Source organism: Wolffia australiana, chromosome 3 (assembly GCF_029677425.1).
Source record: "Wolffia australiana isolate 7733 chromosome 3, ASM2967742v1".
In the NCBI taxonomy this organism is placed as follows: Eukaryota; Viridiplantae; Streptophyta; class Magnoliopsida; order Alismatales; family Araceae; genus Wolffia; species Wolffia australiana.
The window spans coordinates 16,140,272-16,164,218 of NC_135837.1; the positions used below are offsets into that span (position 1 = coordinate 16,140,272).

Genomic DNA, 23,947 nt, shown 5'->3' on the forward strand with positions numbered 1-23,947 from the left:
TTATTGTGATTTAAATCACTCTTTTTTTCTATTGGTCCACATTGCCCCTACAAAGAAAAATATACAAACTTTGAATTAATGATTGGTGAATTAGGACATCACAATTCGTGATGCCATAACTGTACCTTTTCAGAATAATTATTGCAAATACTTTTGATTTATCACAATTCGATATAATTGAATTGCAACATGAGGCAGGGCACATATTATAGGAAAAATACATTACTAAATCATTATAAATATATATATTGACTTAGAATATAAGTTTAAAAAAGTGCAAAATTTTTACAAATCAAAAAATCAAGTTTCTTACGAATATGATGTTGAAAAAATTCTGAAAATACCATTAAATGAAAAAAAATCAAACTGTCATTCTAAAAAAGATTTAATCATTTAGAGGTTGATAACACACATTTTAATTTATTTTAATGCATAAAAGTGTGTAAATTTCACAGAAATTGGCGTATTATCAGAATGACTAAAATTTATTAATTCTCTACAAGATAGAAAGTAAGATAATAATAAATAAAATGAACTTATATCCTCTCTATGCCATTTATTTTGCTTTTTTGATTTGTTGAGGGCCCGTAGCTTGAATTTTAAGCTCCTCTTAAATGGAAAAGTTACAAAGCTTAGTGTGCAGATCTAGGAGATAGCACACACCTTTTGAAGCTAATGAATCCAAATTTATGCATCAAAACCTTCATATTGATTTCAGAAAACTACGCATTTTGTTAGGATTTTTACAATTTTTTAAAACTCAATTATTTTTATGCAAAATATATTTTTATGCAAAAGATATTTTGAAAGATATTGTTAGGGTTCAATTCTTCTTTCTATTGGTTTCTCTAAAGTATTCAGACATGAATTAAAATAAATAATTTAAAAAATAAAATGTTTAAGGCAGGCGTTAATGGTTAAGATAGGCACATGGCATCGAGCGTAGAGCACTCAAACCCACCATGAAACCGATGAGCATAGGCCTGCCAACTGTAGGGTTCTAGAGGCCTTGATATAGATGAACAAATCAAAACATTCCGCAGTGGAAGACTTGAACATAATCAAAACGACATCGATAAAGTCATGAAACGAAGTACCTTTTCATGGATCATATCCATGATTTCTTGGATCCCAGAGTGAGCCAAGTTGAGCTACTCAAATGTGCAGCCTCTAGATGTATGCACGCGATCCTCGGCATGTTGGATCTCCTCCTTCTCATTGACGAGCCCCGTTCTACCTCCATCGTCGTCGTTACATTATCCCCATCACATCGGGCATGGAGAGGGTGTGTGGGGAGAAGGTAGAAGAAGGGGAAGGCCCCCTGAAAAATTCTGGACCGGATGAATTTCATTCTGGGCCTTCCTATATTTATACTAAGTGGGTATTTTTCATAAAACCCCCCAAAACTTAAGTATATCTTTCAACATCCAAAAGACCATTTGCGTGTGACCCTCTAGGCCCATGTATCATTCTAGTTAATGACTCTAGTGGCCCAATAACCTTTATTGGCCTTCCAAATTAATTAACTATATCATCATATGGATTAATTAATATCGGATCGATTTAACCCAATCGATAGGTCGAGTCTCCAACACGTGGGGTGCCAAGCTACACCTCGTGTTCGAGAAGATACAAAGGAATGTGTATCGACTCAGTCATGGAACATGTTCGTCATCGGTTACCATGTATGTATAATCCCTCATCCACTTCACGCTCCTTGGACGACTTAGGGTATGGTCAACTGTCAAACCCTAATCGATCATCCGAGTTAGTACTAATGCATTTAGAAATTGTTAGAGAACACTTCTCTGATATTTCTCTACCTTGGCCGAGGACTTCATCGCATCGTCTTCCTTGAGCTGTCACCTCTTATACCGAGGGTGGATGATCCCATCTTGACCACTCAATCATCTTCGTAAACTTCTTGATGTACCTGAACTAATATCATTTACTATCCCATGATTAGAGACTCGTTGGCCATAGTCAAAGTACAACCGTCCGTCCACAAGATGTCTTTGGTGTCTCAAGTCTAAGGACCACTTACACAACTGTGACGTGAATCGACCTGATTGACAGTTTGGTATAATACCATTCAAGGATTCATACTGATCAATTAAATGAACTCTTTCTACTAAAGAGCACCCACTATCTATCCTTAGTGTCTCCACGCTAATGGCTGCGGGACCAGCCATACTCATCATATGAGTGAGGCTAGATAGTGTTATTCTATCCAGATATTTCACTGTGCTTCTTACGTACCCTTTGAATAGGAATGTTTAGAAAGCATGCTTAAAGACTAGTCATCTCCGTATTACGATCTCATCATAATTCACTAAGTCCGATCATGTATTCATGGACTTCATTATAATGAATATGTTGTATTAATGAACATGGAACGAGATGTGGAATGTGTGATTGGCTTGCCGGCCACATATATTTCCGTCACCAACAACATCAGAATCCAATACCGAGGTCCCATTGAGAGAGCCCCATTGAGCAAAAACCCATATATAGTTCCAGAACAGAGAGACAACAAGTCCGCACACAGATTCGGGGAAGATCAATATTTAATTCAATAGGGAGTATTGAAAAAGATTTATATGATATACATATTTTTAATTTTCTCCATATGGGATTTACTGTTGTCTATTTTCCAAATCACATGCGGGTTAACTTTTGTCAATAGCCGACGAATATAGTTGAAGAATTGTGCCCTATCGCCTGCAATCTTAAAAAACTAATAAGAAAAGATGACATGACGTAGAGCCGACTCGACCAGAAACCTGCTTTATAATGAGCTGACTTATGAGTCTCCTGTGGTGTCGACCATCCAAACTTCTTTAACAAATCAAATGTAATGGTATTTTATCCAACATCTTTTTGGTTTCTTCCTTTCCACACACTTGTGATTCATCAACAGCTATCGACAAGGATAGTGGGGCTGCTCATTGGATCGATCAGAGGATTAGCTTATAGCGAGGTCGCTGACAAGATGATCTTGCAAAAGGAGGTTACACCGTATGAGATGGGTCCACAACTGTGACTTAATCGCAGCCATTGGTCCCATCTAATAGAGATCCGATGTATGGTGTAGATCCTTTAGGCAGCTTTTCAGCTCATCCCAGGTCATGATTGCCTCAGGAGAACATAGGAGCTACATGATGGCACTAGAGAGAATCCAGGAAGATGAAGGTGCATGACAGAACAGAGGAGAAGAGGTGGGGAAGCACACTAAGGTTAAGGGGTGGCTATCGTCACCCTGCCACCAGTTCTTCATATCAGGGCAGTTATGGTACTTTCATGGCTTGATTTGGATGAAATTTAGCATGCTAACATCTTGAACTACAGAAGGTTTCATCATATCACTTGTCGAGGTGGATTATAATGAGATTTCATATTTTGGCCTCTTTAAGGCAATCTATAGAGCATGTATCAGACACCAGAATTTTCTTATTTTTTATATTTTTCTTTCAAATTTATATTATAAAATTACTAAAATATCACCTATTAAATATATATACCTTTATAAATAATTTTATTTTTCTATTATATATCCCTAATCGTACTATCATATAAATATTAATCACTTCATTCTCCTAATATTCCTTTCTATCTTCTCTTATGATCTCACGCTCTATCTAATTAATTGATCTCTCTTAAAAAAATAAAATATACTCCATAATTCTTACATTCCAATCCTATATGTATAATCACCTCACCCAATTAATATATATATATATATATATATATATATATATGTAATTAACTATCCTCTTTCTTACAATCATTAATACGCTTAGCCCCCTCTTCAATTTATCCTTACTCTTATATCTTACTAAAATATAAATCCCTACCTAGATCTTAATACCCTATATGTCCTAACTTCCTTTTAAACTAAATATCAATTAAATTAAATAGTACTACTAAAAATACCTTCTACAAAGAATAGCACCTTTGCTACTAATTGAAAAAAAATTGTTCCACTGCATGTCTTAATATCTTCCTTTATTATAAGTCTAAAAGTGAAGTCCATTATCTTACTAACTCACTTACTCAAATATTTTAATCCTAATAATAAAATAAATAGATTACCTCTCTCTTTCCCTACTTCTCACTATCACCATTATTAACTTTTCCACTACTCTAATGATAGAGCCAAAATGTGTCATGTAACTATAAATATTTTAAAGTCATTTTGGGATCATTTCATGTGTATTTTCTCCAATTTTATAGTAATTTTAAATTTCATGCATTAAATAGAGCAAGTAATGAAATAATGCATTTTATGTCGTTTTTATGCATGCTCTAAAACTTCAAGTATTTCTTAGTAAAAATATATTTAAGACATTTTTGATTTCTAATATTCTATTTAGTGTGTATGCTATTCCAGGGAAGAAGACGAAGTTGGAGAAAGAAATACACAGAAAGAAAGGACAGAACGAAATGAAAAAGAAAGAAGAGAAATATATACATATAAAAAATAATAAATAATAAAAAAATTTGTTAGGTGGGCCGGCTAAGGAGGAGACCAGGTGCACCAGCGCCCAAGCCAGCCATAGGTAGGCGAGAACGCAAGGCCTTCAAGCCTGCCCGCAGCCGGTAAGGGGTGGCGCCAGCAAGCCTAGCCGGCATGTAGAGAGAACACATGAGCCCAAAGAGGCCCAGAGAGGAGATCGAGCGCTCAAAGAGGAGGTATGGCATTTTTCATTTGAAAAGAAAAAATTGTTGGCATTTATACAATGCTGCAGTTCTCAGAAATTTTGAATATAGGATAAGAATTCCCCAATCAAAGGATAAGAATTTTCAATAGATCTCACTTTGACGGCCACTGGCTAATGAAAGGATCGCGGCCCAATGGGCCTCGATGTTAAGAAAACAAAATTAAAAAGAGACCGGGCTTCGAGCCAACCCGGCCTGAAGCACGTGTTCTTTTGGGCCTATTTTAAGTAGCGGGATATAATCTCAGCCGTCCCAGTGAGATCTATCTCGTCTTCTTTAATCTATTTTTATATCTTTTCAGGTTTCCTTATTGCCCGACGAGGATGACGCAGATGTGGGATCCGTCGGCGGATGAATCAAAAGACAGGAAAGCTGACGAGGCAACTGATTAGGCATGCTAACGGCGCATTGACGTGGATGAGGTGAGTGCACCATACTAATTTGGGTCCACGGCTGTGATTTAATCACAGCTGTCAGACCCAGATGAAAGGGATCAGAAGGAAAGGGGCATTTCCGTCCAATCTCACCCCTGGCCATCAACGTCGCCTGCCGAAGGCCATTTTTGGCTCACAAAGGGGGACCATTGGGCGATCAAATGGCCCGGGAGGACCCCCAAGGCTGTCCCCCTCCATCGAACGGCCTGGGAGGTCCGTCCCAAGCCATTAAAGGGGCTGCGAAGGCCCCCAATTCATTATCTTTTGACCATAAGTCCAGAGCGATGGTGGGTGTCTCTCTCGGAGTTGGCCAGACTACGGCGTCGTGACAGTGCAGGCGATTGTGGAAGAACTCGGGGAGGCTTCAAGAGGGGCTGGGGAAGCTCGGATCTGCACCCGGACGGAGGAGAAGAACGAGGGAAACCTTAAACTGTAGCTAGGCGACGACGATCAGCGCTGCCACTCTCATCTTCAAATCAGGGCAGATTAGTGAGTTTTTCCAGTCACTCTTGCTGATATTCGGTAGGAATTTATCATCGATTTGACTCCTATCACTTTAATTAGTGATTCAATCCATTTCGAGCAAAAATATGTTACCACCATTTCTATGTGGCATTTCATCGAACACCTCGTGTGGTTGATGATTATTTGTATGGTTTACCTAAGTTCTACCATTTCAACCTTATAAAAATTCAAATACACATATATTTCTCCTATTCCGCCTTTTTTCGGGCATTATGTCGATTACCTCACGGGCGTTGGACAGAAACACCCTCTAATCTTCAATTTTATCTATGAAATCAATAAAAAATACATACAAAAAACTACTATTAATTAAATAAAACACATCTCTCTTACATTTCGATCTTCTATCGGGCATATGGTCGAACACCTCTCGGGTGCTTGACTAAATCGACCCATTAATTATCGAAATCGATTATATAAAAGAAATATAAATAGAAATCATATAAAAACATCTAAAACTGCCTATATTAATCCTATAATAATACCTTACCTATATAAGTAGTATTCTATAATTATAGTATATCTTGTAGTTATATAAATACTTCTTAACTACTATTATTAACTCTTTACTCCTCAATATCTCCCTATACTTACTTATTACTTAATTCTTCTTATATTCACTACCTTCAGTATTGTTATTATTATATCTTATTAACTAACTGAATTATTGAATACATCTCTAAAAGCCAGTCCATGTGGATAGGACCTAACTCACACTATACATTTGAGTAATTTTATATATTTTATCAAATTTATTTGTTTGTAGACGAATTAAATTTACAACGACATTTAAAATTTATTACGCAATTTTCCTCCATCACCTAACTACCTCTTTCTACTCACTTATCTTCAACCGTTTCACTACCTTCCTGCGACCACTTTATCACTTCTATTATTCTATTATATCATTAATATATCTTGTTACTCACTTTATCATCTTCATTTCCCTAACCTTAACTCAACTATAAGATCTATCTTTAAAGTCTAAACCCTGTGGAGATGGCCTCATTCACCACTAGACATACCGGAGTGAGTTTAACAATTACAAATTCTATTTGAGTGAAGAAAATAGTATTTAAAATCACATAAAAAGTACTCACCTAATTTCCCTACGTTAGAATCCCAAAAAAATGGTAATAGAAGTTAATCAGGGTTATTTTGAAATGTCCATTATGTGGATAATGATATTCATATAAAATCTTAGAATATGATTGGTTCATATAAATTTAACTTCATAGAATTTGGTTAATGACATAATAGGTTCACGATTTTGATGCCTACAAATATATTAGATTCATGGAGTTATACATACATTTATCATGTTATTGATAGGGCGGGCATAAATCCATGCCACGAGTGATAACACAGGGAGCGTGTGGGCAGAAATGATGCAAACACAAGTGGCACCCACAAAAAATATTTATGATTCTTCTTAACAAATATATGTCCTCAAAGTTCAACCAGAAAACTACATTTTTCACTACCAAAAATTCAGAACGAGACTTTTACTTCATTCCTCAAGTCTTATCTATAAGCATTTCCCTTTTTGTATTATTCATTTTCTCGATAAAATGAACATAACTGGACATTATCAAGAATAAAATAATAAGAAATTGAAGATTAAGCTTTAAGGATATTTTTAGCACAATGGTTTAATGTGTGTTTTGATGAATGTTGAAAGTAATGCATGCCTAAATAAGGGTTGTGATCAAAGCACAATATGCCCTCAGTCAAGTAGTTGACTAATTGTATGTGAAGATAAAAATAGAAGCCTTAGATATATTATAAGGCCACTTTGTTTGACCATATGCTGAACAAGTCAAATCATGTATTTAGGACATCTATTTTTTAAGACATGAAGATAAACATAATTTTTAACAATGTTCAGGTATTTGTGTGAATTTGTCTTCATTTGATTTGATGAATAACTTATTCAAATCCTATTTACTACCTTCGAGTATTTAAGGCTGAATTTCCTGATGATTTAATGAAAATGAATTACATGAATATATTATTATCCAAAGGCGATATCTTTATTTAAATGATGTGGTAAACATACCTAAAAGTTTAAGATTATTTAAACTTAAATCATTGGCATAACGGCTAGTTTTTGCTCTTAACTCTTGAGAGGTATTTTGAACTGATTGCAAAATTATAAATATAAAAAATCAAATTTAAAATGATTATTATTTTATATTGCTTAATCATAATCAACGCATATGACTTTTGGACTTTTGACAGATTACCATTAGAACCTTTGTATTTCTAAGACCATATATACAGTTTTGAGCCATAATTTCAAACTTCCTTCTCCTTGCCCGTTGAAAATCACAGTCCAAAAGCTAGAGAGGTCTCTCAATTCCTGTAGCAATTTTCAAGCAGTTTTGGATCATTCTTGAAGATAGAATTTGTTTCTAACATCAATCCAAGTCCATAGAACTTGGAATCTTGGTTTTTAGTACAAGGTATTTCAAGATTCGAAGAAAAGAAGGCTGGGATCTGAACTTCATACATTCTCAACCTTGTGATAAGTTAACAATCTTTAGCATACTCTTTATACTGATTTTGAGCTTTTTTTCAACATATGAATTGTTTCTAACATCCATACAAAACCAAAGAACTTATAATTGCATCATTTGGTTTATTTTGGAAATAGTTACAGGGGTTTAAAGTTGGACATGAAGTAATTGAGCGATAAACTAAGGACGTGGAAAGATTGATCTCTAGAGATTTATCTGATTTGGTTTTGAATACTTTGTGTGAGATAACAGTTGTGCGAAATTGTGCAAAAAAACCGTTCCAGATAGATGCATCACATTTGGTGAAGGATTAAAAAAGATATTTAAGTTTTAAGCACCAAAGATCAAACACGGCTCAAGAACTTCATCCACAAAAAAGGAGGTATTACTGAAGGGAAGTCATAGATCTTTGTGAATGTTTATGAATGTTTATGAATGAGATAGAATTTATGAATGTTTATCTCTGAATCAATAAAATTTGAACATAAAAGTATTCTTATTGAAATACATAAAATTGAGCCTTGTCTTGAATACTATTTGTAAGTAGCTATCATACTAAGTGCTGTTGAGGAGAAGACATTATTCAGAAATATACTGTTATTTCTAGATCTTTGTGATCACTCAGGTTAAGGCTTTGGGGGCCATAAGAAGAAGGCTTTGGGGTAAAGTTGAAGTAGATCAAGCGACGTCATTCCGTGGAAACCTTTGAAGGTTGAAGATGACAAAGGTTCATAGACTCTTTCTTTTTATTGGTATCCTTGTGCAACCCTATTTAAAAAGTGATTTTCTTGGGGGCATTCACACAAACTCATTTAGGGCACATCATCACCTCGGGACGGATACCCCAGAACATCATTAAGGATTAGCCAAAGCTGTCTAAAAAGAATAATTCTGTCTCCCATTTCCTCTACCTCATTTCTTAGGTAGAAAAATCCTAGGCTCATTAAAAATAAAAATATAATATAAATAGAGAACCTAGTTCACTCCCCCCCCTCTTAGGTTATTCCTCGACCACCTAAACTAACATATATGTTTTCTTTATGAAAAAAAAAATGGATTTTCACAAAATTGGATTCTGGAATGAACACATTTAAAACTTTAAACATGTTTTTATTTGTATAAAAGTTTCCTGATTTACATAGGGGAATTTGGTGATGTAACTACGCGGCGTCTGATGAATATCTTGTTGGAAATATATGTAGCCTGCCATCCAATCACACATTCCATATAAATTTAAATATTAATTTATATAAAATATATTCATTATAATGTGCATGCGATGCCTATAATTCATGCTCATGAATATATGCAACGACTAAGTGAACTATGATGAGATCATAATACGGGGATTACTAATATTAAAATATCTGTTATAAACATTCCTATTTGAAGGACTTCCAAATATCTTTGTAGAACAGTACTGATGTAGAATGATGGCTCTAGATCGAACGACCATTTTGGCATCAATTAGGTGGGTAAAAATGCAGTTTGAATGCCACTGTGAATGCACGTGAAAAGTCAATGAGAAGCACAAACAGGACGTCGATGACACTGACAACCACTAAGTCACGATATGAGGGATCTGGGAATGCTAATAGGCTCCCAATGACCTAGATGTCAGTTGAAGGCAGATGATGCTAGCACGACTTCTACTGCTTGTGCGTACACCCTCGATGGGTCCAAACTGGGACGTATCGACCAAAAACCCTATCTAACTCTATTCTTATCCCGATGGTGGAGACACGCTCGGGAGATGCTGAAAGAAATAAGGAAAAATTTTGAAAGGGACGAGCGTATTTGCATGTTGAAGTCTGTCGACCCTTTCAGTGGCGATGAGGGTTTGGTCTACATCTTGTCAGTGTCGACATCTTTGTTGGTCGAGGGGCGACGGCAGTATCTGACTGTCAATATCAGAGGATGGCGGCAATGAAAAACATAAGGCGATGACTCGTACGACAGAGTGGCTAGTAATGTGGGTAGCGACATTGGCGGTGCGCGAGCAGCATTGTTGGTGATTGCTGGCATTGCCAAGGACCATGCACGGGCGGTGGCGCAGGCAGAGGTGTGAGCGGAGGCCAGTGATGGCGGTTTGCTATGACAGCAGTGAAGGTGGTGTGGGGAAACGCCAGAGGTAGCGCCAGTGGAGGGGGAGATAGTAAGGCAGAAACACAGCGGTAGTGCAACATCACAATCAAAGACACATGGCATGCGATCAGGTAAGGTTGCGACGCAACGCAAATGGCAGCGATGCAGCACGGGCAACAGTGGTGCGATGCGGATGGCAAAGGTGTGGCACGATGCGGCAGGGTGGCATCGGCATAGTCTATCTACCGGCGTTGTAGCATCGGCGATGGCAGTAGTGCATAGGCGGCGGCATGCAATGATGGTGGCATGTAGTGCACATGCAGCGGCATGTAGAAGCAGTGTGAAGCGCCAATCAGGCAATGATGTGGTGGTGAGGGGGGGCAACGCTGCAAGGCGGGCAACGTGGTGATAGGCGATGGCACTCGGCGAGCGAGCGGCAACGTGCAGTGGTGTGAAGCAGTGGCGGCAAAATGGTATTAAAGTTTTCTTATTTCTTTTTCTTTAAAGGGAGGGAAAAATGGGAAATCTAAAACATAAGGCAAAATAAAATGAGATAAAAAAAAAAAAACTTCCCTTTTCACTTTATTCCTTCTATATCCAATGAGGGATACCCCCCTGCCCCTCCTTACATAACGGGTAAATATGGGCCCCTCCTTTAGAAATAAAGGGAGAAGGCCCACATGTTGGGTCCTAAGGTTCCCCTCTAGAAAGGAGAGGCCTGCACACAGGTCCACATAGGCCCACATATAAGGCCTTCAAAACAAAAAGAATTAAAAAAAAACTCAAATGAAAATAACGTCAACCTCTAGGGCCCATCAACTAGGCTGAGTACTTGAAGGACAGGTCTTTTGCTTCACTTGTGCTCCTTGAGGTGGTTGAGACCAGGTCTTCAGGGCTAGATGGTCCCCATCAAACACTCACGCGTATGATTGGTATATATGATCTCGTAGCCAATAGTGTTGAGACATTAAGGATTAAACAATGGGTGAACTTTGGGGAGAGTTCACTAAATTGTTCTATATGAATCCCTTAATGGTGTTGCACCTATCTTCAGTCAGGTTGTTTCATGTGACGGCTGTGCAAATTGTCCTTAAGACTTCATACACCAAAGACACCTTGTGGATATAAGGTTGTATTTTTACTCTAACCTATGAGTCTCTAGAAGGGGATTGCAAACAAACCTATCTCAAATGTAAAAAAAAGTCAACACCTATGATTGGGTGGTCCAGATGAGATCATATGCCATCGATATTACAGGATATCAACTCAAGGAAGTTGACACAGTTAAATCACTGGCCATGGTAGTGGAATTATCATAGAAGGCATTCTCTGATAATTTTACCACACATTAACAACTAAGTAGAATGATCGATTAAAGTTAAATATTAACAACCCCTATGTCCTTCTAAAATCTTGTGTAAATGAAGGATTATACCTACATGGTAACCTGTGACAATAAAGGTTCCATGAGAAAGCTGACATACTGAGAACATGCATGTTTAGTACCTTAATCTGATCATTTCTGCATTTTTATGTATTTTTTTGGATTTTTATGATAATAGATTCTGAAAGAATATAACCTTTTGAGACATAAGATGATTTTTATGGAATTTTTTGACATTAAATTTGGAAAGATATGCTTTTTCTAAGTCAAAATATATATTTATTTGTATTTTTAGGATTTTATTTTATTTAATATGAATTTTAGAAGATTTTTTAGCCTTTATTTTATCTCGCGCCGCCACGTGTCACTTTTGGTTCGTCAAACGATGATGAATCACAGCTATTGATGATGATTGGTGACAACCAATCATTAACTTAGTTAATGATTGGCGTCAACCAATCATTTAACCGAGCAATCATGTCTTCGTGATTCGCAAAGCCATGATTACATTTATGACTAACGAATTGCTTTGTGGATTTTTCAGGGGAAGGGCAAGGTGGACGAATAAAAAATGAGGCTTTTTTTTGAAATAAATGCATGCGTGGGTCGAGGAATAAAATGACAAAAATGAACTTTTCCTTTCCTCTTTCTTTGAAATAACAGTGGGTGACGTGGCTCCATGACATGCCGCCACGTATACACGTGGCCGCGCTTGTACACGTGGCCCTTGCATGTTATTTGCTGATTGTAAAAAGTAGAAAAAAAGTTGATGTGGCGCACAATGATGCGGCGCCACGTCTGCTGTGGGCTAGTACCTTATTTAATCTATAATAAATTCTTATTACTTACTTTTGTCCTTTTCCAAATGCAGGTACACGGGGCACGGAAGATGAGAAGCTCGAGCACAGAAGATGAGAAGACACAGAATTTTGAACGATGTGACAGTTCAATCGAAAATGGAAAACGAGGAAGCATCAGAGACGATGACGAGGAGAGAAAAAAATAAGGGCTAGGATTGGTCCAACTTCAAACGACGATATCTGATGATCTACAACTCCAATTGAGCTGAAATTGTTATCTCCCCCTCCTCTTTCCATCCATAAATAGGGCGGATCACTGTGAAATTCATCCTGAACTTGCTTCCTACTTGTGTGGGCAGATTGAAAGATAGTGAGTTTTGAGATCTATCAAGTGTGTTCTTGGTGTCCTGGGTGTGTGGGGAGAAGCATTGGAGAAGAGGGGGAGCTTAACAGCATTGGAGAAGGGGGGGAGCATTGTCGTGATCCTGGCGGAACATAATCAATCATTATCATATCCTTTACTATAACGTTATCTCGTTTGTATCTTTTCCATCACACTGTTCCTACAATCAATCACTATCATATCCTTCACGTTTTCTATCTTATCCGCATATCGCTTCACATAATTCTAAGTTCACTTCTTCTTTTCTTGCTAATTTAAGTTGAATTATTTCTATATATAGCACATTACTCGATATCACTATCTCGACTAGTCTATTCTTGTCTTTATCTTTTCTCGTATCATTAATAACTATAGTAAGAAAATTAAATCCTTAATCATCATTCCTGGGAAGACGATTCTTACTCATCACAAGCTAAAATATTCCTAAGTATGGTTAAATATATTTTTATTTAATAATCTCAATTACCAACGATGAATTAAAATCCCTAAATTTGAGATTATCACATACTTTATATATGCTAGGGCATGAGGTGTAGCTTGGCACCCCACAGTAGATAACTTAACCAATGAATTGGGTTAAATCAATCTTTGGATAATTAATCTGTATGTGATATAGCTAAAAAAATAAGGTTGGCCTAATATATGTTACTAGACTATTGAAGTTATTAACTACTATGATACATCGACATAAAGGATCACACACACTAGGTTTTTGGATGTTGGTAGATATACTCTAAGTTTCGAACTTTATTAATTTTTCTCAAAGATGGGGACGTTTATGAAATTTTCCCTACGGGCTTTTATGAAAATTTCCCCATACAATATAAATATAGGGGCACCCTCGTTTTATACCCATGCAAGTCAGTTTGAGTGTGTCCCCTCTTTCATCTCTTCCACTTTCTTGAGTGCCACTACTAGTGGAGACTAGATACACATTTCCAACAGTAGAGTTTGTGGGAAGAATAGGAAACACAATGGTCTGAATATCACGTGGATACATCTAGAGGCCATTTGAACAACTTGGAAATGCTCACTAGCGGACCTAAGAAATCACAGAGTTGATCTATACAACTGTGATGTTTTTTCTTCTTTATATTTCAGTTTCAGATCCGTGTTCAATTCAATATTCTGTTGTGAAATTGACTTTGGATCATGTCGATTGACAGACCAAGATTTCCAACATATTATGTGGCCTTCAAGCCTACCACATTTCAATACCATATTTAAGTTCACTGAAATATATGTTTACTCAATATTTTTCTCATCTCATGTTTATATTGAAGTCCTCAAATAAACACAATGATGTAGCAAACTACAGTTAGCCCATAATAGAATGATAAATAACCTATAAACATGTGTTTTAAATATTCCTATTCAAAGGATTCCTGAGACATACATTGAAGAATTTGAAAATAATAACATTATTTTATCCTTGTTATATGCTAATATTGGATGACCTTGCGGCCATTAGAGTGAATCCAGTGACATATGGATGATGGTTTCTCTTTAGGAAAAATGTTCACTTTGCTGATCTGTAGAAGCAAGTTATTTCATGTCACTGTTGTTGAAGTGATCCATAGACGTGAGACACAAAATATATTTTGTGGGGTCTATAATTAGGTTTGGACTATGATGTTTTCCTAAACATGGGATTCAAATTCTTCTCTTGGATATATTGAGAAGTACATGAGGGTGATTAAGTTTTCAGATGGGATTTCCCAGACTTGGTATAAGATGAGATTGGCTTGATGAATAAGATGCCTATTCGGGGTAGTAGAAATATTGGAGAATATCTTGTCTAATGATCTTCATAATATATCATTACTAACTAGAATGACAGATTAGGGTTTGATGATTAATCATGCCTTAAGCCATTTTGGAGTCTCGAGAGAGTTCTATCTAGCTTTGCATGAGAGAATTCATGCACTACTACATGCCTTATAGAGCACAAGATGCGTCTTGCCATATCATGTACTGGAAACTTATTATTTGGGTTTAAATTGATCCATGATTAATTAACCAATGCACCCTATTCTTAATAAATAACATTTCTCAATAAATGTTATTGGGATATTAAAAAATTATTAACGACACAAATACATGGGGTAAGAGGATCACACGCGCGAGCTTTGGACATTGGTGGATATACTTCAATTATATGAGATTTTAAGAAAATGTAAAAATTAAGTATAAGTAGAGGGGAAATCCATTTTAGGAGCTTGTATGAGTTAGATCTGAGCCCCTCTTTATTTTTCACTAATCAATACCTATATCCCTCAAGTGATATGGAATGGTGAGAAGATTAGCAAGATCTTCAAGGAATCCATCATCACAACAATTGCTTAGATATGTCTAGTGTTGGGGCTTGTGAGTGGCTTGAAGAAAATCTTTTAGAGACAAAGTGAGATCATCATCTCATGGAATGAATTCTGAAGAAGGTGTTGTGATCATCATTTGTTTTACCTTATTAATGATTCAATTTCAATGAATTCCAATGCATATTTTAATTTTAAAAATCAATCAAGCACGAAGCGCCAGGCAATATCATGTGTTAAGCCAATCATCAAAAAATATTAAACACATGAATGTTATCACTTTAATGCGATTGGGTGATGAACAATAAATTAGGGTTAAATATGTCGTTTAAGCCTTCTGGTTTATAAGAAAATATTTCTAATTCCCTCATGAGAATATATCATGTAAGGCTCGAATCCACAATGAGCAATAATTAAATAAGAGGATTTTAACTTTAATTTAACTTTAATTTATTTTTATATACTTTTAATAATGTAATACAGTTTAATGAAATAAAAACGGTTAACTTTTATTAAAAATAATTATAAAATGAAAGTATTTTATCCTTATAGAATTTAGGATTGAACATGCTAACTAATTCTAATTAAAATAGTTTGGTCGATGCTTTGACAACATCAGGTGATGGTTGATGGAAATAGACATGGGTGGAGTGGAATTGATGAAAAAGATACCACAACTTATTGTGATGGAGACGATTGCAGATACATGCTGGGGAGTGACACAGAAGGGGTGAGTGATGATGATTTACTATCACAAGTACGATGGAGATGGAGGCTGATACACACTCACTAGCAGCTAAGTTGGAGGTGGCGAGCGTGATAGTGGAAACCTATTGCTATCAGAAATGACAACCTATAAAAAAAGATGAAGATATGAGTTAGAAAAAGGACGAATCGAAGGGTGGCTTTTTTACAAGGATGGCAAGGGGGTTCTAATAATATATGCAAGCTGGGAGATAGAGACAGTAGGGAAATATGGAATTACCATTCACATTTGGAGTAGGATCATCAGAAAATAAGGAGCTTGAAATTTCACCCTAATATTCCTTCCAGATCTTTAGATATCATCATTTGAATTTGAAGCAATCTAAGCCATCTGATTTCTCTCTCCTCCTACTTGTATGGCAAATTTCCAGCATGGAATGCATTTCTAGGAGGAGGAAAACTCAAAAAATTCATTTAAAATATTCATTTGATTGACTATAGATAGCATGCCATTAGAATTATACTGGTTTTTTCTTAACTACATAAATCCCAGAAATCATGTTTCGATCATCCTTGTTAGAATATCCCACCTCCTTTTCTATAAAAGTAAGAATATCTTTTGAACCCCTTAAAATATTTAAATTAATTTAAGTAAAAACGTTAATTTTAAAAATAGGAGTTCTTTAAGGCAACAATTGTCTTCCTCTTTTCTCAAGGCCTATATAAATACAATTCACGTATTTACCTATTCAACACATCTTCATGATCCACCTGTTTCCATTTGTCATGCACCGCCATTTACATAATCCAGCTTAATGCATGAACTATCAATTTGTCCTATATATATATATCTTATAATCCATCTATCACCTTTTCACCTCCACATTTCTTACAATATCTCTGTCTACCACCTAATAAAATAAACCTTCTCATCTCCTCATCATTCCTTGAAAGATATTAATTTCCTGATCACTATTCATATTTGACCTCAACTCACTACTATATTGAGTTCTAATTGAGTTCTAATTGAATCCTCTGAATCTAATTGCTCTAATTGAGTTCTATAAATATATTTGATTAACCCTAATTAGTTTTCTCAACTTAAATTTTGAATATTTTTAATGAATTTGTTGACTTTTAAAACTCCTATAATTGTTTGGTACGCTGTGAATCCACCACACAAATGGGGGAGAGAGAAAATCAAAGGAGAAATAAAATTGGATGGCTCAGATTGGTCCAAATTGAAACAGAAATATCTAAAAATATAGAAGGAGTTTTGAGCTAAAATTTTGACCGTAGTTCCACCTTTTCCTCCTCTATTTATTGACCATCTTGGATCTATAAATAGAGTCTCCATCCTTGTAAAAAATATGCCTTTTAATTTTGTTCCTAATTACAATTAGCGGAGGAATTTGTTCATTCAACATCTCGCTTGGGTCCATTATTGTACTCTAAGTGTGAAGGACTACAGGAGTGACATCCAGAGCAAGACACATGATAAAAAGCACCACTCAACCTGTTGGCCATGTGACAACGAGTTTCATGTGATCTTCATCTTTTTTCAACTCACATTTGTGTCCTTTTTCCTAGGTTATCATCATGGATGCCCTAGGTTTCCACTATCACACACACTACTTCAAACTTTTTCACTCTTCGGCACGTATCCGCTTCCATATCCATTACACCAACGGCAGTAAAATCATCATTATTTACCTCCCTCTGCCTCTCGTCAGCGCGTATCCACCCTCATCTCTGTCGCAACCAGAGATATTTCTTTCATCTGCTCCACTCCACTCATGTTCATCTTCGTCAACTGTCACACGGTGTCGTGGAAGTGCCAGATATGGTATTGTAATTAGAATTATTTAGTATTTATTCTATTACAAATTTCTATAAAAGTTAAAAAAAAACTATTCTATAAAATTTTATGACCTTCATAGAATTATTTTGAAATTACTTTCCACTAGTTTCCTATTGTTAAATTAGATTTGTTTCCTAAAATAAATATGAAAATTGTGAAGAATAGACATTAAGGTTCAAATTCATTTATTCAATAGTTTGGTCACCTACATATTTAAAATTAAAGTGGATTCAACCCTTATTCGATCTATGCTCATAAAGGAAATTATAAATATTGTTTTATAAACCAGAAACATTAAATGACATATTTAACCCTAATTTATGGTTCATCAGCCCTTACAGCATCTGTCAATCACATATCATATTCTACAAAATGGCAACAACATATGGAGCGCCTATACTCTTCTCCATTTCTTGTGTCTTTTTACATATCATTAAAGTGTGTCTCTTTACAATAATAGGGACTAATATAATAAATAATCAGTCTACCTCATAATGAAGAGAAGAAGAGAATGCAAATGAGTTAGAATTAGGATACAATGTAGAGCAAATCTAGTCATGTGATTCATTGAGAATAGTCAATTTTAAAAGTGATAACGCATTTTCAATCCTCTACCTAGCCTCCACGAACTGCACATATTAGATCCATATTCTTATCTAGATGAATTGGCTTAGAAATGTCATTTCAATCATATTCCTGCAATATTTAGTGATGTTATTAAAACCAAAGTTTTCCCTACTTTAAAAGATATAAGGAAATATTCTAAAATTTGCAACTTCTATTTTAAATTTTGATTAAATTGAGAAATGTAACATTAAAATTATTATTTTACAATGAATATGATCTGACTGGCTCACCTATTCAATAAGGAGTACAACCAAAATTGACCAGATAACAAATCTCTCAATGATGAGCATACACAATGTTAAGCAAGGCCAAGGTCAACAAAGCTCCCCTCCTCCATCAAGATTCTGCAAAACACATGGAAAAAAATATTCAAGAAGAGTTCCAATGGAACGCAACACGTCAGGATGATGCCAGAAAATACATTATTTAATTATTGAATGGGGTTTAAAAAATGGTTTCCATGAAAATATCCTTCACAATTAAAAGTCGGCACTTGACGAACGCAAGTTAGAACTCCACAGGGAATTACTGTTGTGGCTCAAAAATAGCCTGCATGGGAAATTCAAACAATAGTTTTTAGAAAATGTTCAATATCCAGAGAGAATAAAAAAAATGTTGAATCACCCCAAAATTGTACAAAAGTTATTTTGGAGAACTTGCGTGCTCATTAAAGGAGTCAATTACCATGATCATATTTCTATAATCTCGCATCCCCCTTAAACGTAATAAGAGAATATCACTCATATCAAAATTGAGATGCTGACACAAAAAAACTGCGAGAAGAGGAAAACGAAAAAAAAATGGAATAAATAAAATCAACATATAATTGAAGTTTTTAACCCCTTGCTGGCATAGTTCATGATTCTTTGAATAATTTCATTCTTGCTTGGTTAACAAATGAACCATCTTAAAAAGTTCCATGTTCTTCTTCCTGTGACTATTCTTTCACCTCCTGCTCTGTTTTATTTGCTCAGAAATCATGTTCATTTGGATAAATCTCTGGGAGATGAATCTAGTTCAATAACAGCCGTCCGATTAAAGAAGTGAAAGATGGACGGCGTAGGATGCACTTGTTCTTGTGCAGCTCTGTATTTGTCTGCTGCGATAGAAGGGGATCGTAGCTGCGAACTTGCTTGCTGTTGGGATGGGCGGGAAGCGCCGTCTTTCCCTTCTAATCCTCCCTTTGGCCGCCGCCGCTGTTCTTAGCTTACTCTCCCTTCGATCCATCCAGCCTCCTCCACATTACAATGTCGGCATCTCCTCCGTGCCCCATCTGGTATGCATTTTGCTGTCTTTGTTATTTGAATCTTTGTCCTGATTGAATGCCATGGGAATTTTTGCCTAAATTTAAGGATTGCCTCATCTTTCTGTTTATTTGAATGTTGGATAATTCGTTTGGAATCTTGTGGATTTTTGAAGTTTCCTGTTTTCGTGCTATTAGGGGTTGTCAAATGATTATGGGATTTTTTTTTTGAAATTAATGGAAGCGCCCATCTTTCTGTTTTTGGAATTGTTGGATGATTCGTCGGAATTTCTGTTGTCGTTCTTTTGGAGGATTATGGGATGCCCACTTTGGATCGTTGGATGATACGTCGGAATCTCTGTCGATCTTCCGGTTGCCCTGTTTTTCGAGGATGCCGTAGAATTATTCACTTTTTTTTTCAAATATAAGGATATCATTCGATGATTGTCCTGAGATCCGGCTGATTTTGACATTTCTGTTCAAGGTTGAACTTTGCACCTTCATCCGCTAAGGATCTCATTAAGGATATTTTACGGCGCTTTAGGCCTTATGTGTACTTAAAGATCGTATTTATTTATCACATTGAAAGGATCTCCGATTTTGTGTGATCTCCCCTATCTTTCTTCATAAACAAACTAAGGATGTTTTATGTTCAATTTGGTTAATTAATCTCAAATAAACATGGGATTTATTATCTGTGGGGAAAGGTGGTTCCAGGTAAAATTGGTGATGATGTTCTCTCAGAAGTGTACCACTCGCCAGAGGTGTTCATTAGAAACTACGAGGAGATGGTGCGTAGCTTCAAGGTGTACATCTACCCGGACGGTGATCCTAATACATACTACCAGACTCCTCGGAAATTGACGGGGAAGTACTCTAGCGAGGGTTACTTCTTTCAAAATCTTCGTGAGAGCTCATTCCGAACGGATGACCCCATGGAAGCAGATCTCTTCTTCATTCCCATCTCCTGCCATAAAATGCGGGGCAAGGTAAACCCTAGTGCACCATCCTGTCAAAAGAGTGGAATTGATCGTTTGATCTGCTCTCCAGAAATTGAATAGCCTTTTTAGAAAGTAACATAACATTCAGATGAACCTTTTGCTCCTAAAATTTTACCTGAATCTGAAGATAATAATTTCATATCCTCACCAGAAATCAAATAAGCATTTGCAGAATAACATATCATTCTTCTTCTTCATCTGAATCTTCTCCATCATCTTCATTTACTTCGTAACATTCAGATGCATCTTTAATTCTTCTGGCCAAAAAGTTGCTCCTGGTGCTGAAGATGATTCATTTGATCCAGTCACGGGAAATCAACTAATCTTTCAGATAATAGCATAACATTCTTCCTCATCTGAATGTTACTCTTTTTACTCCTAGAGTTACTTGTAAATCTGAAGATGAATGTTTCATAAGCTCACAAAAAGATAAATCATTTTTCAGGGAATATCATATGAAAATATGACAGACATTGTGAAGAACTACGTCGAGGGTTTGATAGCCAAGTATCCTTACTGGAACAGGACCCTGGGAGCTGATCATTTCTTTGTGACATGCCATGATGTTGGGGTGAGAGCAACTGAAGGGCTTTCATTCCTCGTTAAGAATGCTATCCGAGTCGTCTGCTCTCCCAGCTACGATGCGGGGTACATCCCTCATAAAGATGTCGCCTTGCCTCAGGTGCTGCAGCCGTTTCCCCTTCCACGGGGAGGTAACGACGTAGAGAACAGGTTGGCCATTTATGCAGTCTGCTCTTGTTGATTGCCCATTCTCAGCTGAATTTGCCATCAGTTTTTTTATTGTTTTTTGCTCTCGGCGGGGTAATCTATGGATCATGATTGTGGCTTTAAGTGGCAAAATAAACTCTGTAATCATTAGGTCTGACACATCAGTAGATTAAACAATGATTGTTATTGATTAGTGATATTAACTTAGTCTGATGTTCAGGGGCTCTGTGAGTCTCAACCTACTAATGTGCCAAACTGCATTGAGCTCTGGGCAGTTTTTTTGTTCAACTCTTCCCGCTGCTATTTTTTGTGATATGGTAATATGACCAAACGACTAATTTGGTTGTAAGTTTGAGTGACAATATAAAATCATGATTGGTTAGTTTTTCTTCATTAGTAGATTTTAGGATGATAGGGTATTGATTGATGCTGTCAAAGTATGATGATACTTCCCTGATTATTGGAAATCAAAAAATCAAAGATGATTGGCATACAATCTCCAAAAGTTATCGGTTCGTTTTCAGTCTTCCCTCTTTGGAAATGTGCTGGTTCTTGGCATTATTGTTCATTTCTTTTCTCTCCTATTTCACAGGACGATTCTTGGTTTCTGGGCTGGGCACCGGAACTCAAGAATTAGAGTTATCCTTGCGCGTCAATGGGAAAATGACACGGAGCTTGCAATCAGCAATAATCGAATAAACAGAGCTATTGGGGTGCTCGTCTACCAGAAACGTTTCTACAGAACCAAATTCTGCATCTGTCCTGGGGGATCGCAGGTCAACAGTGCTCGCATAGCGGATTCCATTCATTATGGATGTGTTCCAGGTGAGAGAAAATCAAGGGGCTACTACTACTTCTACTTCTACAATCTAATTGCAACCTGTGTCTTTTAAGAATAACCTGTTATGGATGATGTTCTCGTTTCATACCTTTCAGTCATTCTATCCAACTTCTACGATCTCCCATTCAATGACATCCTCAATTGGCACAAGTTTTCAATCATACTCAAGGAGAGTGATGTCTATGATCTCAAGCATATCCTCAAGTCCGTAACTGACGCCAAGTTCACGGCTCTGCACCAAAATCTGGTCCAGGTAACGACATCATCATTATCATAATCATCATCATCAGCATGGTCTACTATTGTCATCGCCACCATTGCTGTCCCCACGACCACAGCCAGGGTCATCATGGTCATGACTACCTGTCACCATCATCATCATCATCACCATGTTGTCATTGTCATCATCATTATTCATCATCATCATCACATCGTCATCCTTGTTGTCGCCAACAAAAATGTCATAATCGTCACCATAATCATCAGCATCCCGACTGGCATCATCACATGCACCCTCATGGCTAATATAAAGAGGAGCAGCTGTAAACCCTTGCTTTGATTGTTGGTGATCAGGTTCAGAATCACTTTGAGTGGCACTCGCCCCCAGTGGCGCATGACGCATTCCATATGGTGATGTACGAGCTGTGGATCCGCCGCCATGTAATTAAGTACTGAGCTCTACCAAGTGGTGGCAGTGCCGTAATTGTAATTCTTTCTCCGTCAGCTTGATTCTTTCGTGGCCCATCATCTTCCCATGGCGGTGGCAGAGACTGAAACTTGGAGGCAAAGCCATTATTTTTCCTGGATTTATGGCTGACCACTTGTCAACAGGCATAACCGACGAGGTGGGGTTCAACAAGATCTAGTGCCCGCTAGTCTTGGGTCCAAAACATGGTCAGACCAGACACAACCAGAATTTTGAGCATGCATCTTGCTCGAACCATAACCCTTTGGACCCTCCTGTCCGAATCCAAAATTTTAATGTGAAAACAATCAATCCTTAGCACTCTCTTTGCTATTGCAATAGCCACAAGATGACGTCGTCACTGCTCTCTCTCTTTTACAATTACTGAAAATGCAACATGTATCTTAGAGCCACTGTCTTGGAGATCTTAATATTACCTCATTTGAATACCTTTGAGTATATTGCACCTGCCATGATTCTGTTGTGACTTTGTGTTTTGGTTAGGGTGAGAATGGATTTCAAGCAGTCTGGCCTTCTGGTTGTCCCCAGGGCCTAGGGTAGAACTTGCAAGCAACACAGAGCGTACAAGCCCTGGACCACAAGAGGGAGAGCCCTGAAATTTACTAATCCAAAAGACCCATGTACCCTTATATAGGGTACTAATATGGGTTACAGCATATTGGGCCTATCATAATGGGCCATACAATATATAAGAGAAAATATATAAAGAAAAAACTACAGAAAGCAGATCTGGTAGGTTACAGAAAATATAGAAAGAGAAAAATTAACTCCCCCCTCAAGCTGGTAGGTAGGATGCTCCGAATTCCCAGCTTGGATGAGTGTTGTTGAAAAATACTTCCAGGTAAACCCTTAGTAAGCAGATCTACCCATTGTTGAGTGGTGGGTACATGATGTAGTTGGACCACTTTCTGATCTATCTTCTCCCGAATGAAATGTCTATTGATTTCTGCATGCTTTGTTCTATCATGTTGTACATGATTATGAGCTATATCAATTGCTGATTTGCTGTTGCAGTATATCGTAATTGGCCCCCTGTGCTGTATGCGAAGG

General features: G+C 36.9%; 1 protein-coding gene across 2 annotated transcripts; it reads left to right on the forward strand.

Annotated features, from left to right (window-relative positions):
- Positions 1-19,471: 19,471 nt before the first annotated feature.
- Positions 19,472-23,323, forward strand: LOC144701067 (Exostosin family protein). Of its 2 annotated transcripts, none has more exons than XM_078572754.1 (6): positions 19,472-19,653; positions 20,328-20,609; positions 21,067-21,353; positions 21,943-22,175; positions 22,287-22,444; positions 22,765-23,323. In XM_078572754.1, the coding sequence occupies exons 1-6, from the start codon at positions 19,522-19,524 to the stop codon at positions 22,864-22,866; spliced, it is 1,194 nt and encodes a 397-aa protein (XP_078428880.1). In that variant the 5' UTR covers positions 19,472-19,521; the 3' UTR covers positions 22,867-23,323. The 2 variants fall into 2 exon arrangements, with proteins under 2 accessions (XP_078428880.1, XP_078428881.1); XM_078572755.1 differs by having other exon boundaries at positions 19,515-19,653; positions 20,338-20,609.
- The last annotated feature ends 624 nt before the right edge of the window (positions 23,324-23,947 follow it).